At 42.9% G+C, this 26,719-nt stretch overlaps 1 protein-coding gene across 1 annotated transcript in view; it reads right to left on the bottom strand.

Moving 5' to 3' along the window:
• Positions 1 to 1,051: 1,051 nt before the first annotated feature.
• OXA1L (OXA1L mitochondrial inner membrane insertase) overlaps positions 1,052 to 26,719 on the bottom strand; it is a 39,182-nt gene continuing 13,514 nt past the window's right edge. Inside the window, exons 2-10 of the mRNA XM_077298811.1 lie at positions 16,498 to 16,614; positions 7,107 to 7,338; positions 6,865 to 7,008; positions 6,518 to 6,603; positions 4,939 to 5,103; positions 4,751 to 4,855; positions 4,473 to 4,635; positions 1,748 to 1,828; positions 1,052 to 1,588 (exon numbers count right to left, since the gene is read on the bottom strand). Coding sequence (XP_077154926.1) covers positions 1,482 to 1,588; positions 1,748 to 1,828; positions 4,473 to 4,635; positions 4,751 to 4,855; positions 4,939 to 5,103; positions 6,518 to 6,603; positions 6,865 to 7,008; positions 7,107 to 7,338; positions 16,498 to 16,614 — 1,200 coding nt within the window. The 3' untranslated portion in view covers positions 1,052 to 1,481. The remainder of the gene's footprint in view (positions 1,589 to 1,747; positions 1,829 to 4,472; positions 4,636 to 4,750; positions 4,856 to 4,938; positions 5,104 to 6,517; positions 6,604 to 6,864; positions 7,009 to 7,106; positions 7,339 to 16,497; positions 16,615 to 26,719) is intronic.

The raw sequence follows: 26,719 nt of genomic DNA, 5'->3' as shown, positions 1-26,719 counted from the left end.
ACTTTCCATTAATATGCTTGGATATAGCACTATATGAACAGCCAGCCTCTTTAGCAATGGCCTTTTGTGGCTTACCCTCCTGGTGGAGTGTGCTAATGACTGCCTTCTGGACATCTGTCAAGTCAACAGTTTTCCCCATGATTGTGGAATCACAGTAGTGTGTTTTTTGTTAATTATTCTAATTTACTGAGATAATGACTTTCGGGTTTTCATTGGCTGTAGCCAATAATGATCAACATCGATATGTACCCCCAGGATGCGGACGGAGTCCTATTAGACCCACTGGAGTGCCTTGTGGTCACAGAGCGGACAGCTCTGCAAAAGCTCTGCCTTTGTGAGGGAACACAGAGCCCAGCCGAGCAAACGCCTTGCACCTTGCAGGTTAATATGGTGGTGCGGTCGCCTCAGCAACCAGACGCATTTATGGACTGTTTTGTTTCCCAGTTGCGATCTGAAGGATACCATTTTTTTTGTTTGCAAGTTTTTGGACATTAAACCTAGGTTTACTTTCAACTTTCCTGGGTCACTGCCTCATCACTGCACAGCGTGAACACTGCTGCACTACAACATTAACAGAAATAAACACTTGAAATAGATCACTCTGTTTATAATGACCCTATAATATATGAGTTTCACTTTTTGCATTGAAGAACTTAAATAAATTAACTTTTTGATGATATTCTAATTTTGTGAGAAGCACCTGTACTCATCAATGCCAAGTGCGCGCCATATTTCTCTACTGACAATAAGCTGACCTTAATGAGGGTGGTCTTGACGTGGCTAAATGATGGAAAGAAGTTTTTCTTTAACAGGAAGGGATTCTGTGATCTTCCACATTACTTGGCTTTAGACTCATGGCAGGTCTTCCTGACAAGCTACTATATATAAATGTAACACTTGGAATTACATACACTCTATTTTAAAATCTGCCATGAAATAATGAGGTATCGGGCTATTCCGGACTATGAAATAGGTCAAAAATTGTCCAATTAGTTTTGAGAATAAGAAAATGAAGAAACCATGTAAAAAAATTAGTTGTAGCTACTAAACAATGAATGCAATATTTCTTTATAAAGTGTATAGTCTACACTTCAATCACATCTTGATAACCATGCTTCCCGTCCATTGAACTGGTGTATAAAGGCGATATATAATATCGCCAAGATAGCATGTTGTACTTAATGCAAAGTTAAAGGGGCAAATTAATACTACAATGTCATAAGCGTCCAAGTCTTTTTAAAAATGTCTAAGAATGAGACATCATCATCTTAATAGTTTTGAGGTGTGCTTCAGTCATATTTCATATCCAGACATCCAATGATACAATGTTACTCTTAAATATTACACAGGATCCAATGTTTATTCATCTGGGATCTACTTGGTCATTTATTTTTTCTCTCAGAGTCCTGGAAAAGTTCACTTAATGCCACATGAGCCTGGCAGAGTTTATTCAGTTCATCATGAGTACATAGGTCTGTGGTTCATCCAATTGTGTCTTGCCATGGTTTAGTTTTATTTTTGTTTGGAGATACGGGTGTCTTCTCACGCTGCTGCAAAGGATTTTGAGCAAAGGTCTGTCGCAGTGGTCCTATAAAAAGGAAAACTTATAGTTAATGAGAGTCTCCTCCCCACCACCTTAACAATATTAGAGGTGCTTGATTCCACCATGCTCACTTATCAGATCAACTTACAGCTACTAAATCTGACTACATTATAGCTGTACATGTAGCATTGGCCTCATGCTAACCTTTTGCTGCAATGTCCAGGTGATGTTTTATTTTGTGTTCTCGATCATCCAGTTGCTGAGCTAGTTGTGCGTTCTTCCAACCTGTAAGACAAAAAGTGGAGATGATCACTGAAAGAAATTTGTATGTGCTGGCTTCCTTTAAATCTCCAAAAACACACTGATGGGTTAATTGGCTTCCTATAAAATTACTATCTTTTATGATCTGAACGATGATATCAGTGTAAAGCGCGTTCGAATCTGTTGGTCATGCACGTGCCCTGCTATTCCACTTGAAGTTGGAGCTTACGGTGCCAAGACAGTTGACGCGGTGTTATGCCCATTGATCAGTGCAGTGGACTTGAAAGGAACAGAAGGTACCAGGCACAACCTGGGAAGAATGGACTTCAAGTGGTTTAAAAGTTCAAATTATTCAATAGATCTTGAAATAATAAGTTCCACAATTGGATGTGTTTAAATAAAATGTTCCTGTGCTGAGATAATCTTATAAATGTGCCCCTGCTGTGTACTGTGTAATGGCTGTGTCTGACCGTGCAGGAACATGGTCTGATCATACCACAGCTCCTGGGCAGGGAAGGACGCAAAAGAGTATACAGACAGGGCAGCACTGGATCACAACTGATATTTTTTGTGAGGTAAAACTTTTACCTGCCTGTTTTCAAGGTTTTACTTCACTCTGTGCTGTAATGTCTGTATTGTTTTTTTCTTCCACCCCTGGCCAGGAGCTGTGGTATGATCAGACCATGTTCCTGCACGGTCAGACACAGCCATTACACAGTACACAGCAGGGGCACATTTATAAGATTATCTCAGCACAGGAACATTTTATTTACACACATCCAATTGTGGAACTTATTATTATTCCAAGATCTATCCATTAAAATGAACTTTTGTTAGTGGGAAAACCCCTTTAATCAGCTTTTCTGGTTGGGGTCCTGGCGCCAACCTATGACTAACATTTATCAGCTATGAAGTGCATAGACATAATAACCCTTCAATCTAAGGAATGTTAAGAAACCCAAAAGATTAATGAAACATTAGACAGAGATATAACAGTGAATTTAAGAGACCAATGTATTTTATTCACATCTGCAAAGCGATTTTCATTATAAAAGAAAACCAAAATGCAGTGCCAGATGAACTATGATGCTTCAGGTCAGGAGATCAATGGTCAGTCCGGAAACCGCGGCCCGTGATATATGAACATCTAAATTAGGTGCAATATTCTACGGATTTTCTGCCCCATAATCTGCAGGGTATCCACAAAGGCGGTGTGAAGGGCTATTTTACCCCAATTCAATGAAGGATCCTCTGACGCAGGCGTTACCAGCACCTTTGTGCAGAATATCTGAATTTCAGGACTCTAAATTGCCGTTTTAACCCCTTTCTGACCTCGGACGGAATAGTACGTCCGAGGTCAGATCCCCTGCTTTGATGCAGGATCCAGCGGTGAGCCCGCATCAAAGCCGGGACATATCAGCTGTTTTGAACAGCTAACATGTGCCTACAATAGCGGTGGGTGGAACTGCGATCCGCCCACCGCTATTAACTAGTTAAATGCCGCTGTCAAACGCTGACAGTGGCATTTAATTACCACTTCCGGCCATCCGGCCGGAAATGCGCTCATCGCTGACTCCCGTCACGTGATCGGGGTTCAGTGATGCATCGGCATGACAACCAGATTGTCTCCTTGAGACCTCTACGGCTGTTGATGCCGGATTGCTATGAGCGCCACCCTGTGGTCGGTGCTCATAACAATGCAACAATTCTACTACATAGGAGCCATCTAAGCTTCGCTCCTATGTAGCAGAGCCAATTAGGCTATGCCAGCTTCTAGCCTCCCATGGAGGCTATTGAAGCATGGCAAAAGTAAAAAATAAATATATATATGTTTTAAAAAATATGAAAAAAATACAAATAATATAAAAGTTTAAATCACCCCCCTTTCGCCCCATTCAAAATAAAACAATGAAAAAAAAATAAATCAAAAAAATCAAATATACACATATTTGATATCGCCGCGTTCAGAATCATCCAATCCATCAATAAAAAAAAAAAAGGATTCACCTGATCGCTAAATGGTGTAGCGATAAAAAAAAAATTGAAACGCCAGAATTACGTTTTTTGGTCGCCGCAACAACAGGCGATCAAAAGAACATATCTGCACCAAATTGGTATAATTAAAAATGTCAGCTCGGCGCGCAAAAAATAAGCCCGCACCCAACCTCAGATCACGAAAAATGGAGACGCTACGGGTATCGGAAAATGGCGCAATTTTTTTTTTAAGCAAAGTTTGGAATTTTTTTTTCACCACTTAGATAAAAAATAACCTCGACATATTTGGTGTCTATGAACTTGTAATGACCTGGAGAATCATAATGGCAGGTCAGTTTTAGCATTTAGTGAAACTAGCAAAAGAGCCAAACAAAAATCAAGTGTGGGATTGCACTTTTTTTTTTTTTGCAATTTCACCGCATTTGGAATATTTTTTCCCGTTTTCTAGTGCAGGACATGCTAACCAATGATGTCATTCAAAAGTACAACTCGGTCCGCAAAAAATAAGCCCTCACATGGCCACATTGACGGAAAAATAAAAAAGTTATGGCTCTGGGAAGGAGGGGAGCGAAAAACGAAAACGAAAATACCCCGGGTCATGAAGGGGTAATAACCATAAACAGAACAAAAAAAAACAATCAACGCACATCACAGTAAATCTAATAAAACTGACCGCTTTTCAGGCTCTTTAAGAAGCCATCCTGGTTAGGGAGAACTGATGGATCATGCTTGATTTGCTCTGGTATCCTCAGCTTCTGTCGGACAGCAGGAATTCTTAAGAAAGCCACTTGGGCTATAGAGAAAAAGTTTGAAGTGACCCAATATGTGAAAACAGCCTGTGGAAGAACAGCAGAAAAGTTCAATTTTAAAGAGCCACTTGCTGTTCACATAAATCACAGCGCATACAGACAGTGAGTGAGTCTGCTGGCAATACTCGGGTGGGTTACTTACAGTGGGGAAGTTGATTGTGAGAGGCAAAATAATCAGCGGCATAACACGAAAAACTGTCTTCATGATTTTGAGATTAGGATTATTTACTCCAGACTCTGCTCCAAGCTAGGGAAAAAACCCAACAATCTGGAACTAGACTATATACCAAGAAGTAACAGTAATAAGAGGTTAACAACACTATTCTTTACCTCTAGAACTGCCCACATGCTGGTTGTGACTACTAGCGGCAGGATATAATATGGGTCAGCTACAGTTAGGTCGGCAAACCACCAGAGACCACCAGTTTGCAGGCTTGGAACAGGAAGATAAGACATCTGTCTCAGGGCCACAAAAAAGGAAATAAATATAGGTGCCTAGAGGATGGAGATAACAATGTTATTGTATGCAGAATGGAACTATATAGTTCTATGCAGGTATTATCAAGTTATATAGAACAAGAAGAACTTATGCTGTACAACGCTAGTAATTATTTATAGCCTTAATAAATAAAGATTCTTACCAGCACATTGTCAGACTCACAAAAATGTCATAAATTAGGCCCTTGTTACTCTAGAATAGGCTCGGAGGCAAAGCGATAGCGGTATTTTAAGCTCCGCTGACTGGTGAGGCCTGTGATTGGCTGCACTAGTCAGGTGACTGGACTTAAATTCATTTGACGTACAGCAGATGTCTGGTTCCTGTGATCCGACTGCTGCAGCCAATCACATGACTGTAGTAGCCAGGTGAGGGAAAAATGGGAAGTCATTGCTCCCTGTCCAAGCTGTCACCACCAACAGCCTGCCCTGGAGCGACGGGAGTTAGAGAAGTGTATATACCTAATGCTTATGATATCACATCACCCGTAAGTTGGCCCATGTTTCACACACATCCTTTTCAAACAAATGTAAAAAACATCAAGGGTCCGGATTAATCATTTGCACTTTTTATTATCTTTTTAAGTCACTTTTCTTTTTTACTTTCTGGTATTAGCTGATGTTTTGACTCTAAATTCTTCAAAAGGGTGCACATGGCTCGAGGTTTGCGAAAAGTAAAAAATGTTCTTTGTTTTCATATTTGACCCATTTTCAGCTTTTTTTATAGACTGAAAATTCACATGCTCTGCTAAACTGACACAAATATTTGCACAAAAATTTAAGGCATACATAAAATCGCTCTGGGGGATGGGGACAGGAGTGAACTTGTGAAAAAATTTTGTGACTTTTTATACATTCACAATTAAGGAATTTATCGCAAGCATCTAAAAAAACAAAACAAACAACACCCCCCAAATTACCAAACATACAAAAAAACAAACAAGTAAACGGATAAAATAGACTTCATAACAGGTGTAAATGAAAAGAAGAAGAATTCAGAGAAAATCAAATACAGGCTTAAAAAAAACACACCAAAAAACCAAATACCTAACTAATGGAATATCGAGTCAGTCCCCATATGTTTGTGCTTTTTTGCCATTCTTATTAGATTTACTCAGGTTTTTGACATCCTACAAAAGTTTTTGGAGAAAATATAACCTGACCAAGCTGTGTTGAAACCCCCCCCACAAAAGCTGTATATGTTCAATTTACAAAATGTTACCATAGATTTTGGAAGACCAAACGTGTCAAAAAGCTGAGTGTGATGTGGCCGACTAAATCAAAACTAAATTGTCTCAATGGTAATATATAAATCCTTTATCAAAAATATATTATAGTGATGGAAGATGAAATATACAGTGGTTGGATTTTTTTTTTTTTATTTCTAAAGAGCAATTTTCATAACACGACATACCTGGACCAGAGGCACCAAAAATCCACGGAGAGGATTGACATCATGTTTCTTCTGATACAGCGTGAGGTCAGAGTATGCTTTGGAAACTAATGAGTAGAAACACCAAATAAAAAAAAAAAAAAACCCATGATACAATGCTAGCAATTTCTAACCTATAGTTTCATATCATTTCTAAGCTATTGGTCACCAATGGTAATACCACAGTAGGTGAGATGCCCACCACAATCTGGTGACTGCTGTGACAAAAAAATCTCTGTAAAATAAGAGCCGGGAAGTTTGTGTCTGACGGATGCATTACTTCCCTATTCTTTACATTAGTTTATTATATCGCCCCGTTATGCTCTTACATTCAAACCTGTTGCCTGATCGCTTGGCGTCGCTCATTTTACTTGACAATACGGTGATTTGAGGCATGTGGTTATTCAGTTTAGCTGCTTCTCTCTGTCCTTTGACTATTAAAGGAAAAACCAGAATACGTGCAAGGATGGTGCCTGAAAGAAAACACAATATGACAGTAAGTACCGGTACATGGATAGGTGCTGTCCAATAAAGGGGTCAGAAGATATCGGAGTGCTGAGCATACAATTACCTGTCACAATTGCCCCCCACCAGGGAATGCCCACATCTACGTGTAATATTTCCAGGAAGTTTTGAATCAAACCAACAGGACTGTATCCCCCAAGCCCCAGTTCACTCAAACTTTGATCCACCTGACCAAGAGTTTCTATCACTGTGGGTGCAACTTCAGAGACTGGTGGTGGAAGGAGAGCTTCAGGAACTGAAGAGGATGGTGGCAACTGAGCCTCGGAGACCACCGGGATCTAAAAAGAAACATGACAAATGAGACTATATGGCTAATCCAAAGGAAATAAACAAGTCCTACAGCAAAAAGAAGAAACATAAAAATGCAACTGTAAGCCACCGATTAAACCCATCATCTTCCATATTTCCGGTGCACAGACTAATGCCGATATGTCACATTGAACATGTTGTCCGTTCTGGGTGCAGCACACTCGATGCGCACACAGTTACTGACCAGCCTTGCCTATACAAGTAAATGCCTAAGATCTGTTCTTCAGTATCTAGATGTGAAGGGCACACTGAAGTATACAAATGATACAGATAGTTGTGGGGCCTCATCAACCCATTAGCTTTAGAGGAGCTGTGGCCAGTGAATGGGATAAGTCACCAAATCCCAAGTCTGTGCAACAAAGTTCAAGAGTTAGCAGCTCTTCAAAACCAAGCTGCAAAAAATACCATCAAAGTTTGGTGATGTCAAAAACTCACCATCATTTTGCCATCCAGGAAAACCAAGGTCAGGTTCTACTCTTGTTCTAGCCATACGCAGCTACAGTCAGCAAATATTCATCTTCCCTGCCACAGACAAAATATTGTCTCCTGCACAGGTAGGTTTGGAAATCTGCATCCTGCCTGATGAACAGGAGTATATGGTGCAGAACCATTAGGCCGGAGTCACACTACAGCGAGATACGGCCGAGTCTCGCAAGTTAAAAACAAGCTCTGGCACCGGCATTCCGGAGCAGAGGGTGCGGCTCCATGTACTGCTATGTGACCACACGCTCCGCTCCGGAGTGCCGGTGCCAGAGGTGGTTTTAACCTGCGAGACTCGGCCGTATCTCGCTGTGTGTGATCCCGGCCTTAGATATAAAATATATAGCAGTTTATTGGCAATCTCACAAATCAGGAATATTTTTTTAAAGGGAACCAGTCAGTAGATCCATCCCTAACATACCTCGATATCTGAGATCTGATGGCTTATTTTTGAGAAATCCTCATTTTTCGTAGTATGTAAATGAGCTGTTAAGATTTATCAGTCGGACATAGATCTCCCTCCAGAGTTTCACTTTAATACATTCACATTTTAAAACGTTTTGTGAGTATCATCAATAGACAACAATATATTATTGGCATCTACTGGTTCTTCACGATATACTCCATTCATTAGACAGGTTACAGATTACCAACCCCCCATGGAGCAGTAGACAATATTTGGTCCATGGATCGATATTCTATATTCAACTGGATCTAGATTGTGACTGCAGTTGCGTCTGGATGGAACAATAGGACCTGACTAGGTTTTCTTGGAACTTATTTTCCCCGGGTGGTAAAATGATGGTGCGTTTCTGACATCAGCAAACTTTGATATAATAGCTTGGCATTGAAACTCTGCGAATTTTTGGTCTATGTATATTAAGTCTCACATAAGAAAGATATGTTTACTGAACACAGGTTCCGGAATGCAAATGCAAAAATAGGGATTTATGAGACGCTAGTAAATTAACCCTTACTTATATTACGGAAAAGCCAAGTGAAAAATAGGACTTCTATTACATCCCTGCTTGCATTGCTTCTTCCTTAACCATTTAACCCCTTAAGCCCCGAGGGTGGTTTGCACGTTAATGACCAGGCCAATTTTTACAATTCTGACCACTGTCCCTTTATGAGGTTATAACTCTGGAACGCTTCAACGGATCTTGGCAATTCTGACATTGTTTTCTCGTGACATATTCTACTTCATGATAGTGGTAAGATTTATTTGATGTTACCTGCGTTTATTTGTGAAAAAATTGGAAATTTGGCTAAAATTTTGAAAATTTCGCAATTTTCCAACTTAAATCACAGAGTTATGTCACACAAAATACTTAATAAGTAACATTTCCCACAAGTCTACTTTACATCAGAAAAATTTTGGAAACAAAATTTTTTTTTGTTTGGGAGTTATAAGGGTTAAAAGTTGACCAGCAATTTCTCATTTTTACAAGAAAATTTACAAAACCATTTTTGTTAGGGACCACCTCACATTTGAAGTCACATTTAGGAGTCTATATAGCAAAAAATACCCAAAAGTGACTCAATTCTAAAAACTGCACCCCCTCAAGCTGATCAAAACCACATTCAAGAAGTTTATTAACCCTTCAGGTGCTTCATGAGAGCTAAAGCAATGTTGAAGGAAAAAATGAAAATTTAACTTTTTAGTCATGAAAACGATTTTATAGCAACAATTTTTTTATTTTACCAAAGGTAAAAGGAGAAATTGGACTGCAAAAGTTGTTGTCCAATTTGTCCTCAGTACGCTGATACCCCATATGTGGGGGGGGGGGGGACCACTGTTTGGGCGCATAGCAGGGCTCAGAAGGGAAGGAGCGCCGTTTGATTTTTTTCAACCTAAAATTGGCTGGAATTGCGATCGGACGCCATCTTGCGTTTGACGAGCCCCTGATGTGCCTAAACAGTAGAAACCCCCCCCTTCACAAGTGACCCCATTTTGGAAACTAGACCCCCTAAGGAACTTATCTAGATGTGTGATGAGCACTTTGAACCCCCAGGGGCTTCACAGAAGTTTATAACGCCCGGGCGTGAAAATGAAAAATCATATTTTTTCCACAAACATGATCGTTTAGTCCCCAATTTTTTATTTTCACAAGGGTAACAGAAGAAATTGGACCACAAAAGTTGTTGTCCAATTTGTCTTGAGTACGCTGGTACTCCATATGTGGGAAAAAACTGTTTGGGCACACGTTGGGGCTCGAAAGGGAAGTACTGAAGTTTTGGAACGCAGACTTTGATGGAATCGTCTGCGGGCGTCATGTTCCGTTTGCAGAGCCCCTGATGTGCCTAAACAGGAAAAAAACCCACAAGTGACAACATTTTGGAAAGTAGGCCCCCAAAGAACTTACGTAGATGTGCCTCCTTTGGAATGAATCTGTTTCCTGTAAATTAGTAGTGCATGGAGGTGTGGTACAATTTAAAGCAATCCTTCATACACAGGCCAGGTTTTTCGGGGCAGGTGACGCATTGATAGATGGTGTCCTTGCGTATTCCTCTTTTGTAGCACACTCGGCACCTTTTTTGCGGCTTACCTTTTCTTCCAGTTGGCGGTACCACCCCCGGAAAATGCTGACCTGGTACGATACGTGTACCTTCAGTTCCAGAAGTACTGGGGCCCGCTCCTTCCCTCGTGCCAAACATCAGGGCCTTAACCACTACCTCCTGGAAATGAAGGTACGACGTATCGGTGTTGTGTGCACATCGTGACAGCAGGAAAGCGTTGAGCATTGCCATTTGTACAATGTGCACGGACAGCTTTTTGTACCACACCCTGGCCTTTCTCAAAGCACTGTACGGTTGGAGGAGTTGATCAGAGAGATCAACGCCCCCCATGTTTTTGTTGTACCCCAGTACACAGGTCGGTTTGCTGACCTCTGTAGAGGTACCCCTTACAGTGCTGAGGGCGCTGCCATCACCGTGTATGGTGGTCAATAGAAGGACATCCCTTTTGTTCTTGTACTTGACCACCAGAAGGTGGTCGCTACATTGGACTTTGCTCTCACCTTTTCTGAGAGTCTGCCCAAGTAGCGTCTTCGGGAGGCCTCTCTGATTTTTGCGGACAGTACCGCAGGCTGCAGTACCTCGCGCAGAGAGAGATTTGTAGAGTGGGATGCTGGTGTAAAAGTTATCGGTATAGAGGTGATAACCTTTATCCAGCAGTGGGTGCACCAAATCCCACACAATTTTCCCACTCATTCCCAGGATAGAAGGACACAGGCGGTTCAATCCTGGTGTCCTTCCCTTCGTAAACTCTAAAGCTGTGGGTGTACCCTGAGGTACTCTCACACAGGTTGTAGAGTTTGATTCCGTACCTGGCCCTTTTGCTGGGCAGGTATTGACGGAATTTGAGCCGCCCCTTAAAATGAATTAAGGACTGATCCACGCAGATGTCCCTTTGAGGCACATACACTTCAGCAAACTTTTGTTGAAGTGTTCGATGACCGGCCGAACTTTGAACAGACGGTCAAAGTTGGGGTCATCTCATGCGGGACACCGTGTATTATCGTTGTAATGCAGGAACTTATGGATGGCCTCAAAACGCGTCCGGGTCATTACCATTCGGAACACTGGGGTGTTATATAAAATATCCACACTCCAATATTGCCGAAGTTCAGGCTTCTTCAGGATCCCCATGTGGAGGACCAGACCCCAAAACTGCATCATTTCAACTGCGTCTACGGGAGACCAGTTAGAATATGATGAACCCGAGTTTTGGTCCAAAAATTGCCGAGCATACAATACAAGTTAGTTTGCTCCACCAAGAGGTGACCATGAGGTTAACGAAAGCCTCAGAGAAAAAGACTTTGAAAAAGTCTAGTTCTGTGAGGCCGGTGGTGTCAAACTTGATTCCTGATTCTGCCACAAAATCAGGAATCAGTGGCTCGTAATTTTCGGGTGGCAAGGTCCATATGGGGTCCACAGTGGGGTGCGCTGGTTCGTCTTCAGCAATGGTGGGCGCTTCATCATCTTCATCAATGATGGGCCTTGCCTCATCTTCTGTCCTGCGGCGTCTGCGTGGCGGTTCCGCAGGGCCGGAGGAGGAAGATGAGGAGTGGGAAGAGGATGAGGAAGAATCTGAAAAATAAAGAAAAGTGGGATCCTCTCCCTCGCTATCAGTGTCGGAGGCAAGGAAAGAATATGCCTCCTCTGCTGAATAGCGCTGTTGGGACGAACGCGACATTTTTTTTGTAAGGGTGGTGCTTGGGTGTACTTTATTGGTAACTATGTGTAAGTGTGGGGGGGATAGTGCTTGGTGCAAACTACTCTGAAAAGAAAAAGCTACAGGAAAAAAAAAGCAAATAGGGAATAAAAATACCTGTGAAAGAAAAGTCTAAAAACAGCAGGCCCTAGCTCTGATAAGTGAACCGCGTCACTTATCAAAGTTCGGCCACTGCTGGGTGTGCGAACGGGGATGTGAAAAAAAAACGGCAGGCACGAGAGCTCTGATAAGTGAACCGCGTCACTTATCAAAGTTCAGCGGCTGCTGGGTGTGCGCACGGAGATGTGAAAAAAAAAAAAAGAAAAGGAAGGCACGGGTTAGACGCGGCTGCTGGGTGAGCGCAAGAAGATGTGAAAAAAAAAAAAGGAAGGCACGGGTTAGACGCGGCGGCTGAGTGAGCGCATGGAGATGGGGAAAAAAAAATAGAAAAGGTAGGCACGGGTTAGATGCGGCGGCTGGGTGAGCGCACGGAGATGGGAAAAAAAAAAAGAAAAGAAAAGGAAGGCACGGGTTAGACGCGGCGGCTGGGTGAACGCACGGAGTTGGAAAAAAAAAAAACGCAGGCACGAGAGCTTTGATAAGTGAACCGCGTCACTTATCAAAGTTAGGCGGCAGCTCAGTGTGCGCACAGGTGTGGTGAAAAAAAAAAAAAAAAGGAAAACGGCAGGCACAAGCTCTGATAAGTGAACTGCGTCACTTATCAAAGTTTGGCAGCTGCGGGATGGGTGTACGGAATTGGTTAAAGGGGGCTGCTGAAAAAAAAGCAAGCACGAGTGTTGATCGGTGAAATGCGTCACCAATCAACGGCTGCTGAACGTGCGCACGGAGGCGGCTCAAAGAGGGACGGAGAAGGTTAAAAAAGAGGGGGGATGGGGGGGTGAAGAGAGATCGGGTAGGGGCTGTTAACACTTACGTTTGTAGTCTCTCTTCTTTCTTCGTTTTTTCTTTCTTTCGCTCTTTTCTAATCCAGGGGATTGTGGTGTTACAGGCTTCTGTAGCACCACAAGGCCCAGCAAGACAAGATCTGGCTGTGTGACCGCTCTGCAGGAGTCCTCAGCTAGAGTGGGGACCCTTGCAGAGCGGTCAGACAGGTCACCTGCAGGTGACAGACAAGTCACAGAGCGGTCACACCGCTGCTGTGAGCGGTCATTGGTGGGATCGAATGATAACATTGATCCCACCAATCCCTGCAGGCCCTGGTGACCATGGCAACTGGCTAGGATCCCTCCGATCCTAGGCAGGTCACAGCCAGGTCACCAGCAGGGCACACAGTGGTCACAACGTGACCGCCGCTGTGCCCTGTGATTGGCGCGATCGTTGATAGCATCGATCGCGCCAATCAGCAGTCTCTGGCCTGCGATCGGTGCGATTGCAGCACCGATCCAGGCCGCTACAGCAGGGCACAGCACGGTAATACCGCCGCTGTGCCCTGTGAATGGCGCGATCGATTCGATCGGCGATCGCGCCAATCCGGGGGTCTTGCCCTAGGATCGAGTACATCGGTACTCGATCCTAGCCTGGGACCTCATTGTTTCAGCCGCTCCGATTGGCTGAAACAATGAGAAGCGCTGTGATTGGCTTTTCAGAACTGAACAGCCAATCACAGCGACCGTGAGGCCTGGGGGGCGGAGCCAGGACCTGGGATGCCGACGCCATCTTCCTGCAGGTAAGATGGCGCCGGAAATTTAATACGATCACCGTGACTTAAGTCGCGATGTCGCATTAAACAGTATGACGTACTATCCCGTCACTGGGAATGAAGTCCCAGGTCACCTTGACGGGATAGTACGTCATATGGGATTAAGGGGTTAAAGACTCACCCATCTTAGGCCTTCAGGAGTAAGAGTTTTTATTTTTTTTTCAGTTTTTTTCATTGAGGCTTTCCAGGAGTTATCACATTTAATCCGCTGACATAGCTGAATGCTTGTTTTTGCGGGATGTATTGTATTTGTTAGTGGCACCACTTTGAAGACTTAATACCGAACATAAAATATGCTATGCTTTTACAGTACCAGCATAATCTATGACATTTATGAAATCTCTTGCTCATGCAGTTTTTTTTTCTGTGCATATTTGAGCCATGCTTTTTTTTTTCAAAAAAATGCATGTCAATTCTTTCAGCATTTTTGCAGCACTTTCACCAGCTCCAACGCAAGTAAAAACCCTGTAAAAATGCACGTTGAAATGTTTCAAAGCTTGCGTATTGCACGCATAATTTTATGTGTAGTTGTATGACAACAAATAGGCTATTTAAAAAAAAAAAATCAAAAATTGTTTTTGTGTTGCCATATTTTTTGACAGTAATACAATTTTCTGTAAAAAAAAAAAAAAAAGCTGCGCAACACCTTATTGTTTTGAGACAAGAGGCAGTTTTCAGAGGTACCATTTTCTGGTATGAGACTTTTTGGGTATATGCATACGTTAAGTATTTGCTGCGGACATTTCTGATTCAAGTACTAAAGTGTTGGCAAGAAAAACAGCATAAAATACGTGGATTTATAAAAAAAAGTTTGACTGCTGGATTAACAAAAACAGCACTTTTGAGATTTTTTCCTAATGCAGTGTTCACTGCTTGGGACAAATTATATTATATAATAGTATGAGTCATTACAGACACGGCAATGCAATATATATGTTAGCTTAGAGGAGGTTTATTTTTTTCTAGTTCAAATTTTAATTTTTACTGTTAAAACGGGATTTGGGGAAGGTAATTTTTTATTTTTTAAATTAACCCCAGCTTTTTTCGGTTTTGTGTTTTCGTTTTTCGCTCCCTTCCTTCCCAGAGCCATAACTTGTTTTATTTTTTCGTCAATATGGCCATGTGAGGGCTTATTTTTTGCGGGACAAGTTGTACTTTTGAACGACATAATTGGTTTTAGCATGAAAAACTGAAATAGCAAAAAAAGTGCAATCCCACACTTGTTTTTTGTTTGGCTTTTTTGCTAGGTTCACTAAATGCTAAAACGGACCTGCCATTATGATTCTCCAGGTCATTACGAGTTCATAGACAGCAAACATGTCTAGGTTATTTTTTATCTAAGTAGATAAAAAAAATTCCAAACTCCATTTTTCGTGATCTGGTGCTGGGGCCGAGCTGATGTTTTTAATGATACCATTTTTGGTGCAGATACGTTCTTCTGATCACCCGTACTATCCTTTTCAAGGTCAGAAAGGGATTAAAAGAAAATGTAATTTTTTTTGCCAACTACTTTTTAATCTCCGAGGAGATTTGAACAAGTGATCTTGTGATTGCATAAATACACTGGCTTCTTGTGTAATGCAGTACATTACCTAGCCTGTCATTGTTTCAATGATGGCAGAACCTGTATCTGGCAAGATCTGATGGACTTACAGGCCATTGTCAAGCCTAAGGATGCCACAGCAACTCGCTGGCAACCCAGCAACGCGATCGCAAGGTGCCAGCTTCTGTCACTACTAAAGCTGCTTGGATTGGCAACACTGATTTATAGCAGCTACAGCAAGAGCCTGGCTTTGTGTATCAGCTGCGCACTTGCAGCTGATCACATCAGTGAAGAAGCACAAAGTGACATGAGCACATGAAGGATAAAGAATATATTTTATAGACTTAAGCATTTAGCATAAATCCAAAAATCAATAGAGAATAGTACTCAGCAATAATTATACAAATAAGCTACTGCAAAAGGGTAAGATAAAAGTAGCAGCTCTCAGATCACAGCTACACTGATAGCAGCTACTGTGCAGGAGCGGCGGGAGCCATTTTCAATTTGAGGTTTTTTTTTCTTTCCTGTAGCTAAAAAAAATGTATTATTGGCACATAAAACATACAATTTTGCTGCAGAGCAGGTGCCACGGCTGGTATCTGCCTGCAGGTGGTTTTTATTGAACACATGTACAGGCATTCATTATGTAGAACAGGGGGCAGGTCAGTGAGGGATCAGTGACCTGTCAGCAGGCTGCAGTATGAATAACTAAGCAGAGGACCACATGAAGACCCCCCACAGGCCACTCTGGAGCACGAGCATATCATTAACAAAAAACTGAAAATAAAGATTACACAACAACCACAAGACAGATTTCATCACCCAGGTATCATTGTAATCAGTATAATGGCGCCAACCTGACACTGTCTGTAGGTTACTGTGCACAATCCTGCTGACAGGTTCCCTTTAAGTCTGCATGTTCTTGTTTGTCTATGTAGCCAAGAGAGTGACATTTTAGTTTCCTGTTTAAGGGTTATATTTTATCCTACTCCTTTGCTATAGCCTTTATTGTGTAGGCCTGTATACATTAAAAATACAATACTTTACTCACTCATAGCAGGTGCAGCACTAGCTCTCCAACGCTGCAGCGGTGACATGACAAAAGCAGTCGACCGGTGGCAGCAGATATAAAGTCTCCTTCATATTGATCACCAAGACTGAATATTTACCTGACTGGCAGCAGTGGTTACAGTGCTTTGGTGGCGAACATTTGTGAAGAACAGGAGTTGATGTGTCCCGGCAGCTCGCACCCTGTGCAGACAAGCTGTAGATGGGCATCTGTGATACTGAAAAACACAATACAACACAAAATCAGTTAGAGTCCTCATTGATTTTTCATTATTCCAAAACATAAATATTACTATTACAACAGCTTTTATGTGAACTGCTCACGGCATGTTCCATGGAGACAGTGGCTCACCGGCATGATTTTATCAAAGTGGCCCTCTACACTAAATTATACGAAGTACAGAGGCTTGCAAATAGGCTTTTTACCTATTTTGTTACATTACAACCTGTGTTTAAATATTTTTTTAATCTGATTTATGTGTGTGTGATGCATCAGCACTAAATAGTCCAAATCGGTGAAGTGAGAAAAATATAGGCATAAATTAATTTTATGGGATCAAATAATTAAAATTTGCATGTGCATATTATTATTATAGTGCTTTGGCACAAAGCACTATATTGTTATTCCATCGTGGTAAACTTCTTCTTCTTATTATTCAGTCCGCAGTTAATGCGGCCCGAACCGCTTCACTCACAGACTCCAGTGAGGTGTCATTTCGATGCCAGCGTCCCCAAGAGGTGTGCTAAGTATTTTTCGTGTTGATCGGATTTGTAGTTTTGGCGCAATTTGCATTTGAAAAAAGTGTTTCAATGCATTTCAATAGGGAAATTTTCCCATACGTTTATAATGGGCCTGATTTCTGAGGCAATTTCTAAAAATAACTGCCAAATGCCACCTGGCTGATTAGCTCATTGATATGCGCAGTCAGACACAGTTACTATGCCAACGCCTACGAACTGTACCAAGACACAGTTTTGTCAGATAATATCAGCTCTTAAAGTGACAGCACAATTCCAAAGCACTCTCTGTAGTCTTATTATTATTACTAGATGGTGGCCCGATTCTAACTCATCGGGTATTCTAGAATATGCATGTCCACGTAGTATATTGCACAGCCACATAGTATACAGCACAGAGCCCCGCAGCATACAGCGCAGAGCCGCGCAGCTTACAGCGCAGAGCCGCGCAGCATACAGCGCAGAGCCGCGCAGCAAACAAGGCGCAGAGCCGCGCAGCATACAGCGCAGAGCCGCGCAGCATACAGCGCAGAGCCGCGCAGCATACAGCGCAGAGCCACGTAGTTATACTGCCCAGTCACGTAGTATATTGTCCAGTCACATAGTATACTGCATATCCCTGTTAAAAAAAAAAAAAGAATTAAAATAAAAAATAGTTACATACTCACCTCCTGGAGCGGCCGGTACCTGATGCTTGTTGCACCTCCTAGAGCGGCCGGTACACGATGCTTGTTGCACCTCCTGGAGCGGCCGGTACCTGATGCTTGTTGCACCTCCTGGAGCGGCCGGTACCCGATGTTTGTTGCTCGCTCTGGTCCCAAGAGTGCATTGCGGTCTCACGAGATGATGACGTAGCGGTGTCGTGAGACCACACGTCATCATCTCGCGAGACCGCAATGCATGCAGCGGTGACCGGGGCGTCGCGCGGAGCGGGAAAAGCTGGTTCCTGATCCGGAGGGTCCACCGGAGGATGAGTATGTAACTATTTTTTATTTTTTTTATTATTTTTAACATTGGATATTTTTACTATTCGTGCTGCATAAGCAGCATCAATAGTAAAAAGGTGGTCACACAGGGTTAATAGCAGGGTTAACTGAGTGCGTTACACCGCGGTCAACGCTGCCATTAACCCTGTGTGAGCGCTGACCGGGGGGAGTATGCGGGCGCCGGGCAGTGAGTGCGGGGAGTAAGGAGCGGCCATTTTCTTCCGTACTGTGCGCGTCGCTGATTGGTCGCGGCAGCTATGACAGGCAGCTGCCGAGACCAATCAGCGAACGAATAACGGTGACAGAAAGACGGAAGTGCCCTTAGGCAATTATATAGTAGATTACCCCGCTCACCAATTCGGACCCCGAGTGGCCCCACCCACCAAATCGGAGCCAGAGTGGCCCCACCCACCAAATCGGACCCTGAGGTGCCCAGCCCACCAAATCGGTCCCTGAGGTGCCCCGCCCACCGAATCGGACCCAGAGTGACCCCGCCCACCGAATCGGACCCAGAGTGACCGCGCCCACAAAATCAGACCCAGATTGACCCAACCCACCAAATCAGACCGCCTGAGGGGCACCCAAGTGTATAGTCTTGCAGGGGCAGCCCGTGCACCATTCCAAAGCACTATCTGTAGTTCCTACAGGAAATACCCATCTAGTTATTATTATTATTTATTTATATAGCACCATTGATTCCATGGTGGTGTACATGAGAAATATTATTTATTATAGCGCCATTTATTTCATGGCACTTTACATGTGAGGAGGGTCATACATAATAGAAAACAAATACAGTAATCTTAACCCCCTAACCCCCAAGGGTGGTTTGCACGTTAATGACCAGGCCAATTTTTACATTTCTGACCACTGTCCCTTTATGAGGTTTTAACTCAGGAACGCTTCAACGGATCCCGGTGATTCTGACCTTGTTTTCACGTGACATATTGTACTTCATGACAATGGTAAAATTTCTTTGATATTACCTGCGTTTATTTGTGGGAAAAAAAACGGAAATTTGGCGAAAATTTTGAAAATTTCGCAATTTTCCAACTTTGAATTTTCATGCCCTTAAATCACAGAGATATGTCACACAAAATACTACTACTACTACTACTACTACTAATAATAATAATAAGAAACATTTCCCACATGTCTACTTTAAATCAGCACACTTTTGTAACCAACATTTTTTGTTAGGGAGTTATATGGGTTAAAAGTTGACCAGCAATTTCACATTTTTACAACACCAATTTTTTTCTACAGACCACATCGCATTTACATAGTAACATAGTAACATAGTTAGTAAGGCCGAAAAAAGACATTTGTCCATCCAGTTCAGCCTATATTCTTATATTCCATCATAATAAATCCCCAGATCTACATCCTTCTACAGAACCTAATAATTGTATGATACAATATTGTTCTGCTCCAGGAAGACATCCAGGCCTCTCTAGAACCCCTCGACTGAGTTCGCCATCACCACCTCCTCAGGCAAGCAATTCCAGATTCTCACTGCCCTAACAGTAAAGAATCCTCTTCTATGTTGGTGGAAAAACCTTCTCTCCTCCAGACGCAAAGAATGCCCCCTTGTGCCCGTCACCTTCCTTGGTATAAACAGATCCTCAGCGAGATATTTGTATTGTCCCCTTATATACTTATACATGGTTATTAGATCGCCCCTCAGTCGTCTTTTTTCTAGACTAAATAATCCTAATTTCGCTAATCTATCTGGGTATTGTAGTTCTCCCATCCCCTTTATTAACTTTGTTGCCCTCCTTTGTACTCTCTCTAGTTCCATTATATCCTTCCTGAGCACCGGTGCCCAAAACTGGACACAGTACTCCATGTGCGGTCTAACTAGGGATTTGTACAGAGGCAGTATAATGCTCTCATCATGTGTATCCAGACCTCTTTTAATGCACCCCATGATCCTGTTTGCCTTGGCAGCTGCTGCCTGGCACTGGCTGCTCCAGGTAAGTTTATCATTAACTAGGATCCCCAAGTCCTTCTCCCTGTCAGATTTACCCAGTGGTATCCCGTTCAGTGTGTAATGGTGATATTGATTCCTTCTTCCCATGTGTATAACCTTACATTTATCATTGTTAAACCTCATCTGCCACCTTTCAGCCCAAGTTTCCAACTTATCCAGATCCATCTGTAGCAGAATACTATCTTCTCTTGTATTAACTGCTTTACATAGTTTTGTATCATCTGCAAATATCAATATTTTACTGTGTAAACCTTCTACCAGATCATTAATGAATATGTTGAAGAGAACAGGTCCCAATACCGACCCCTGCGGTACCCCACTGGTCACAGCGACCCAGTTAGAGACTATACCATTTATAACCACCCTCTGCTTTCTATCACTAAGCCAGTTACTAACCCATTTACACACATTTTCCCCCAAAATTTCCCCCATTTGAAGTCATTTTGAGGGGTCTATATGATAGAAAATACCCAAGTGTGACACCATTCTAAAAACTGCACCCCTCAAGGTGTTCAAAACCACATACAAGAAGTTTATTAACCCTTCAGGTGTTTCACAGGAATTTTTGGAATGTTTAAAAAAAAATAAAAAATGAACATTTAACTTTTTTTCACAAAAAAATTAACTTCAGCTCCAATTTGTTTTATTTTACCAAGGGTAACAGGAGAAATTGGACCCCAAAAGTTGTTGTACAATTTGTCCTGAGTACGCCGATACCCCATATGAGGGGCTAAACCTCTGTTTGGGCACATGGCAGAGCTCGGAAGGGAAGGAGCGCCATTTGACTTTTTCAATGCAAAATTGACTGGAATTGAGATGGGACGCCATGTTGCGTTTGAAGAGCCCCTGATGTGCCTAAACATTGAAACCCCCCACAAGTGACACCATTTTGGAAACTAGACCCCCTAAGGAACTTATCTAGATGTGTGGTGAGCACTTTGACCCACCAAGTGCTTCACAGAAGTTTATAATGCAGAGCCGTAAAAATAATCATTTTATTTCACAAAAATGATCTTTTCGCCCCCAATTATTTTACTTTCCCAAAGGTAAGAGAAGAAATTGGACCCCAAAAGTTGTTGTGCAATTTGTCCTGAGTACGCAGATACCCCATATGTGGGGGTAAACCACTGTTTGGGTGCATGGCAGAGCTCGGAAGGGAAGGAGCGCCGTTTGACTTTTCAATGCAAAATTGACTGGAATTAAGATGGGACACCATGTTGCGTTTGGAGAGCCCTGATGTGCCTAAACAGTGGAAACCCCCAATTCTAACTGAAACCCTAACCCAAACACATCCCTAACCCTAATCCCAACCACACCCCTAACCCCAGCCACACCCCTAACCACACCCCTAAGCCTGACACACCCCTAACCCCAACCATAAATGTAATCCAAACCCTAGCCCCAACCCTAACCCTAATGGGAAAATGGAAATAAATACATTTTTTTAATTTTTCCCTAACTAAGGGGGTGATGAAGGGGGGTTTGATTTACTATTTAGGCCATGTTCACACTTTGCGGTTTTTACCGCGGAACCGCCGCGATTTTGATGCTGCGGGTCCGCAGCAGTTTCCATAGCGTTTCCATTTACATGTAAACCCTATGGAAACCGCAAACCGCTGTGCACATGCTGCGGGAAAAAACGCGCAGAAACGCAGCGGTTTAAAACCCGCAGCATGTCACTTCTTTGTGCAGAATCGCTGCGATTCTGCACCCATATATCCACTACTTTTGGATCCTTCAAAAGAAACCTGAAAACCCATCTCTTCAAAGAAGCTTACAGCCTGTAAAGACTACACGGCCACCTCAACACCACTGGAGCTACTGCAACCCTTGACCTACTGTCTCCTTCCCCACAATCCTGTAGATTGTAAGCCCGCAAGGGCAGGGTCCTCTTCCCGCTGTACCAGTCTGTCATTGTTAGTTTTGTTTACTGTAAGTGATATTTGTATTTTGATGTAACCCCTTCTCATGTACAGCACCATGGAATTAATGGTGCTATATAAATAAACAATAATAATAATAATAATAGGAATGCATTGAACCGCTTACTTCCCGCATGGAGCTGTGCCCACGTTGCGGGAAGTAAGCGGATAATGTGCGGGTGGTACCCGGGGTGGAGGAGAGGAGACTCTCCTCCAGGCCCTGGGAACCATATTTGGGGTAAAAAAAAGAATAAAAATAAAAAATCATGTTATACTCACCTCTCAGCGCTGCAAGCGGCCGGCCGGTCAGAGTTGCTGTGCGAACAGGACCTGCGGTGACGTCGCGGTCACATGACCGTGACGTCGCGGTCACATGACCGTGACGTCACGAAGGGTCCTTCTCGCACATCATCTTTGGAACCGGACCGCCGGGTGCAGCGCCGAGGAGATCCGGACATCAGAGGGTGAGTATAACTGATTTTTATTATTTTTAACATTACTACTGATGCTGCATATTGCTGCATATGCAGCATCAATAGTATAGGCGGAAACCCGCAGCGGAAACCGCGGAACAAACCGCGATAAATCTGCAGGGATAACCGCAGCGGTTTTGCCCTGCAGATTTATCAAATCCGCTGCGGGAGAACCCGCAGAGGTCACCCGCAAAGTGTGAACATGGCCTTATAGCGGGTTTTCTAGCGGATTTTTATGATTGGCAGCCGTCACACACTAAAAGACGCTTTTTATTGCAAAAAATATTTTTTGCGTTACCACATTTTGAGAGCTATAATTTTTCCATATTTTGGTCCACAGAGTCATGTGAGGTCTTGTTTTTTGCAGGACGAGTTGGGGTCATTCCATATCAAGTGATCCAAATATGAATATTTTTTTTACCTTACGTCTTTAGATTTTTTTTATTTTTTGTTTTTATGAAGTACAACTTTAGTTAATTACAAATTAAAAGTTTAGAATTTTTTTCTTCATCAGTTCATTTTTTACAGATTTTTAAAGTTTTGAAAAAGCGCGGATTTTGGCCTGGTATGGCTTTACTTTTTTTTATCATATCTCGGGCTAGAATTAATATATAGAGGTGGGAGAGGCATCATTTTTCTCAGAATGGTACCGGCTTTCATTTGATATGTCACAAGACTATGTTTCTTTATATTTTGTTTTGGAGAAATCAAATTAAACATTTTGATGCGCAATTCTGAAAAAAACTTATGTTTTAAAATTGTGAAAACATGCATGTGTGTTACTCGTGTCCTTGTTTATATTTGTACAGGGATTCAACTTGGGATCTATCAAATTTGTATTTTTTTTTAAGCCTTGAATCATCTGATTTTATGTTTGTGTGAGTTTCTTCCTTTTTTCTTTTCAAATTACAACTTATTGCATTCAACATTTATATGTAACAATAAAGAAACACAAAAACAAATAACGAAGTGCCAGAATAAATAAATCTTAATCATCATAACACAACTTGCTCAGCATTTTCAACCTGAATTCATTGAACAAGCCAAAAGATAAAAGGTGATCATATCCTCAAGTGTGGTTTTCTAAATACAGTCTGATCCTAATTATATGTTAAAAACAAGATTAAAAGAACCAATATTTCTACCACCTATTTATACATGGAACAATTTTTTTTCTATATCACTAAACATGTCATTTATGAAGTGTTTAAGAAGAATAGTCCAGCAGATAAATCCTCGTTCTATAAAATATGAACTAATCAAACAATTAATAGTAGGTTTTTACACTGGCCTGTTATCATCAATGTGTCCCTTCTAGAGGATGAAATGTCATCTTGCCCATAAGCGCTCACTAGCAATGGCCATTTCCTTCTGTGTCGGAGTATGTCCGGCCTGTCATGGTGTCCGGCTCCACCTGAGTTAATATCTGATTTTTGTAACTTTTACAATGTCTGATTTTCTTGGATACACAAAGGATGGCGCTGGACCAGAAGGTGCAGAAGAGAGTCTTTCGAGAGTCCAGTAGCCGCCACCAGCGCTGATCATATTCACAGGTCACATCACCAGTTCTGTCATCCATTGCCGATCTTGTGCCGCCTTCTACCACGTCATGGACGTCACTGTCTTTATTTCCACTACATGGGATGACAGTGTGATATTGCTGAGTCCCTGTGATGGGTTCTGCTTCCTGTAACCGATGTTTTCCTCCTCTTCGTTGTCCTGGTTTGTACAATACATGAACTGGATGTTAACCCCTTCCCGACCTTTGACGCAGCGTATGCGTCATGAAAACCTGTGCCAATCCGACCTGTGATGCAGCATATGCGTCATAGCCGGATCGCGTCCCTGCAGGCCGGGTGAAAGGGTTAACTCCAATTTCACCCGACATGCAGGGACAGGGGGAGTGGTGCTACAGCCCAGGGGGGGTGGCTTCGCCCCCCCGTGGCTACGATCGCTCTGATTGGCTGTTGAAAGTGAAACAGCCAATCAGAGCAATCTGTAATATTTCACCTATGAAAATTGGTGAAATATTACAATCCAGCCATGGCCGATGCTGCAATAGCATCTGCCATGGCTGGAGACCCCGATCTGGCCCCCCCACCGACTGGCGGCGGCGATCTGCAGCCGCCGTCAGTGTTCCCTACCCCTCCGTCCTGTTCTAAACGCCTTCCTCTCACCTCCGCCCCTCCCCCGTCCTCCCCTCCGTCCCCCCCGCTGTCCGATCGCTCCCCCCCATACTTACCTAGTTCCGGTGTCCTCCGTCTTCTCGCATGGGCGCCGCCATCTTGGAAAAATGGCGGGCGCATGCGCAGTGCGTCCGCCGAATCTGCCGGCCGGCAGATTCGTTCCCTGTACATTTTGATCGCTGTGATAAGTTCTATCACAGCGATCAAAATAAAAAAAATAGTAAATAAACCCCCCCTTTATCACTCCTATAGGTAGGGACAATAATAAAGTACAGAAAATATATTTATTTTTGTTTTTCCATTAGGGGTAGGGGTAGGGCTAGGGTTGCACTTAGGGCTAGGGTTGCACTTAGGGCTAGGGTTGCACTTAGGGCTAGGGTTGCACTTAGGGCTAGGGTTGCACTTAGGGCTAGGGTTGCACTTAGGGCTAGGGTTGCACTTAGGGCTAGGGTTGCACTTAGGGCTAGGGTTAGAATTAGAGTTAGAATTAGGGCTAGGGTTGGAATTAGGGTTAGAATTAGGCTATGTGCACACGGTGCGGATTTGGCTGCGGATTCATAGCAGTTTTCCATCACGGTTACAGTACCACGTAAACCTATGGAAAACCAAATCCGCTGTGCCCATGGTGCGGAAAATACAGCGCGGAAACGCTGCGTTGTATTTTCCGCAGCATGTCAATTCTTTATGCGGATTCCGCAGTGTTTTACACCTGCTCCATAATAGGAATCCGCAGGTGAAATTCGCACAAAAAACACTGGAAATCCGCGGTAAATCCGTAGGTAAAGCGCAGTGCGTTTTACCTGCAGATTTTTCAAAAACGGTGCCGAAAAATCTGCCCACAAATCCGCAACGTGGGCACATAGCCTTAGGGTTAGGGTTGGAATTAGGGTTAAGACTAGGGTTAGGGGTGTGTTGCGGTTAGGGTTGTGTTGGGGTTAGTGTTTGAGTTAGAATTGAGGGGTTTCCACTGTTTAGGCACATCAGTGGGTCTCCAAACTCGACATGGCGCCACCATTGATTCCAGCCAATCTTGCATTGAAAAAGTCAAATGGTGCTATCTCCCTTCCGAGCCCAGACGTGTGCCCAAACAGTGGTTTACCCCCACATATGAGGTACCAGCGTACTCAGGAGAAACTGGACAACAACTTTTGGGGTCCAATTTCTCCTGTAACTCTTGGGAAAATAAAAAATTGCGGGCTAAAAAATTATTTTTGAGGAAAGAAAAATGATTTTTTATTTTCACGGCTCTGCGTTATAAACTTCTGTGAAGCACTTGGGGGTTCAAAGTGCTCACCACACATCTAGATAAGTTCCTTTGGGGGTCTAGTTTCCAAAATGGGGTCACTTGTGGAGGGTTTCTACTGATTAGGCACATCAGGGGCTCTGCAAACGCAACGTGATTCCTGCAGAGCATTCCATCAACATCTGCATTTCAAAACGTCACTACTTCACTTCCGAGCCCCGGAATGTGCCCAAACAGTGGTTTACCCCCACATATGGGGTATCAGCGTACTCAGGAGAAACTGGACAACAACTCTTGGGGTCAAATTTCTCCTGCTACCCTTGGGAAAATTAAAAAATTCCGGGCTAAAAAAACATTTTTGAGGAAAGAAGAATTATTTTTTATTTTCACGGCTTTGCGTTATAAACTTCTGAAGCACCTGGGGGTTTAAAGTGCTCATTATGCATCTAGCTAAGTTCCTTGGGGCGTCTAGTTTCCAAAATGGGGTCCCTTGTGGGGGAGCTCCAATGTTTAGGCACACAGGGGCTCTCCAAACGCGACATGGTGTCCGCTAACGATTGGAGCTAATTTTCCATTCAAAAAGTCAAATGGTGCGCCTTCCCTTCCGAGCCTTGCGCACAAACAGTGGTTTACCCCCACATATGAGGTATCGGCGTACTCAGGAGAAATTGCCCAACAAATTTTAGGATCCATTTTATCCTGTTGCCTATGTGAAAATGAAAAAATTGAGGCTAAAATAATTTTTTTGTGAAAAAAAGTACTTTTTCATTTTTACGGATCAG

Source organism: Ranitomeya variabilis, chromosome 1 (assembly GCF_051348905.1).
Source record: "Ranitomeya variabilis isolate aRanVar5 chromosome 1, aRanVar5.hap1, whole genome shotgun sequence".
Lineage (NCBI taxonomy): Eukaryota > Metazoa > Chordata > Amphibia > Anura > Dendrobatidae > Ranitomeya > Ranitomeya variabilis.
This window is presented reverse-complemented; position numbering and strand designations above follow the sequence as displayed.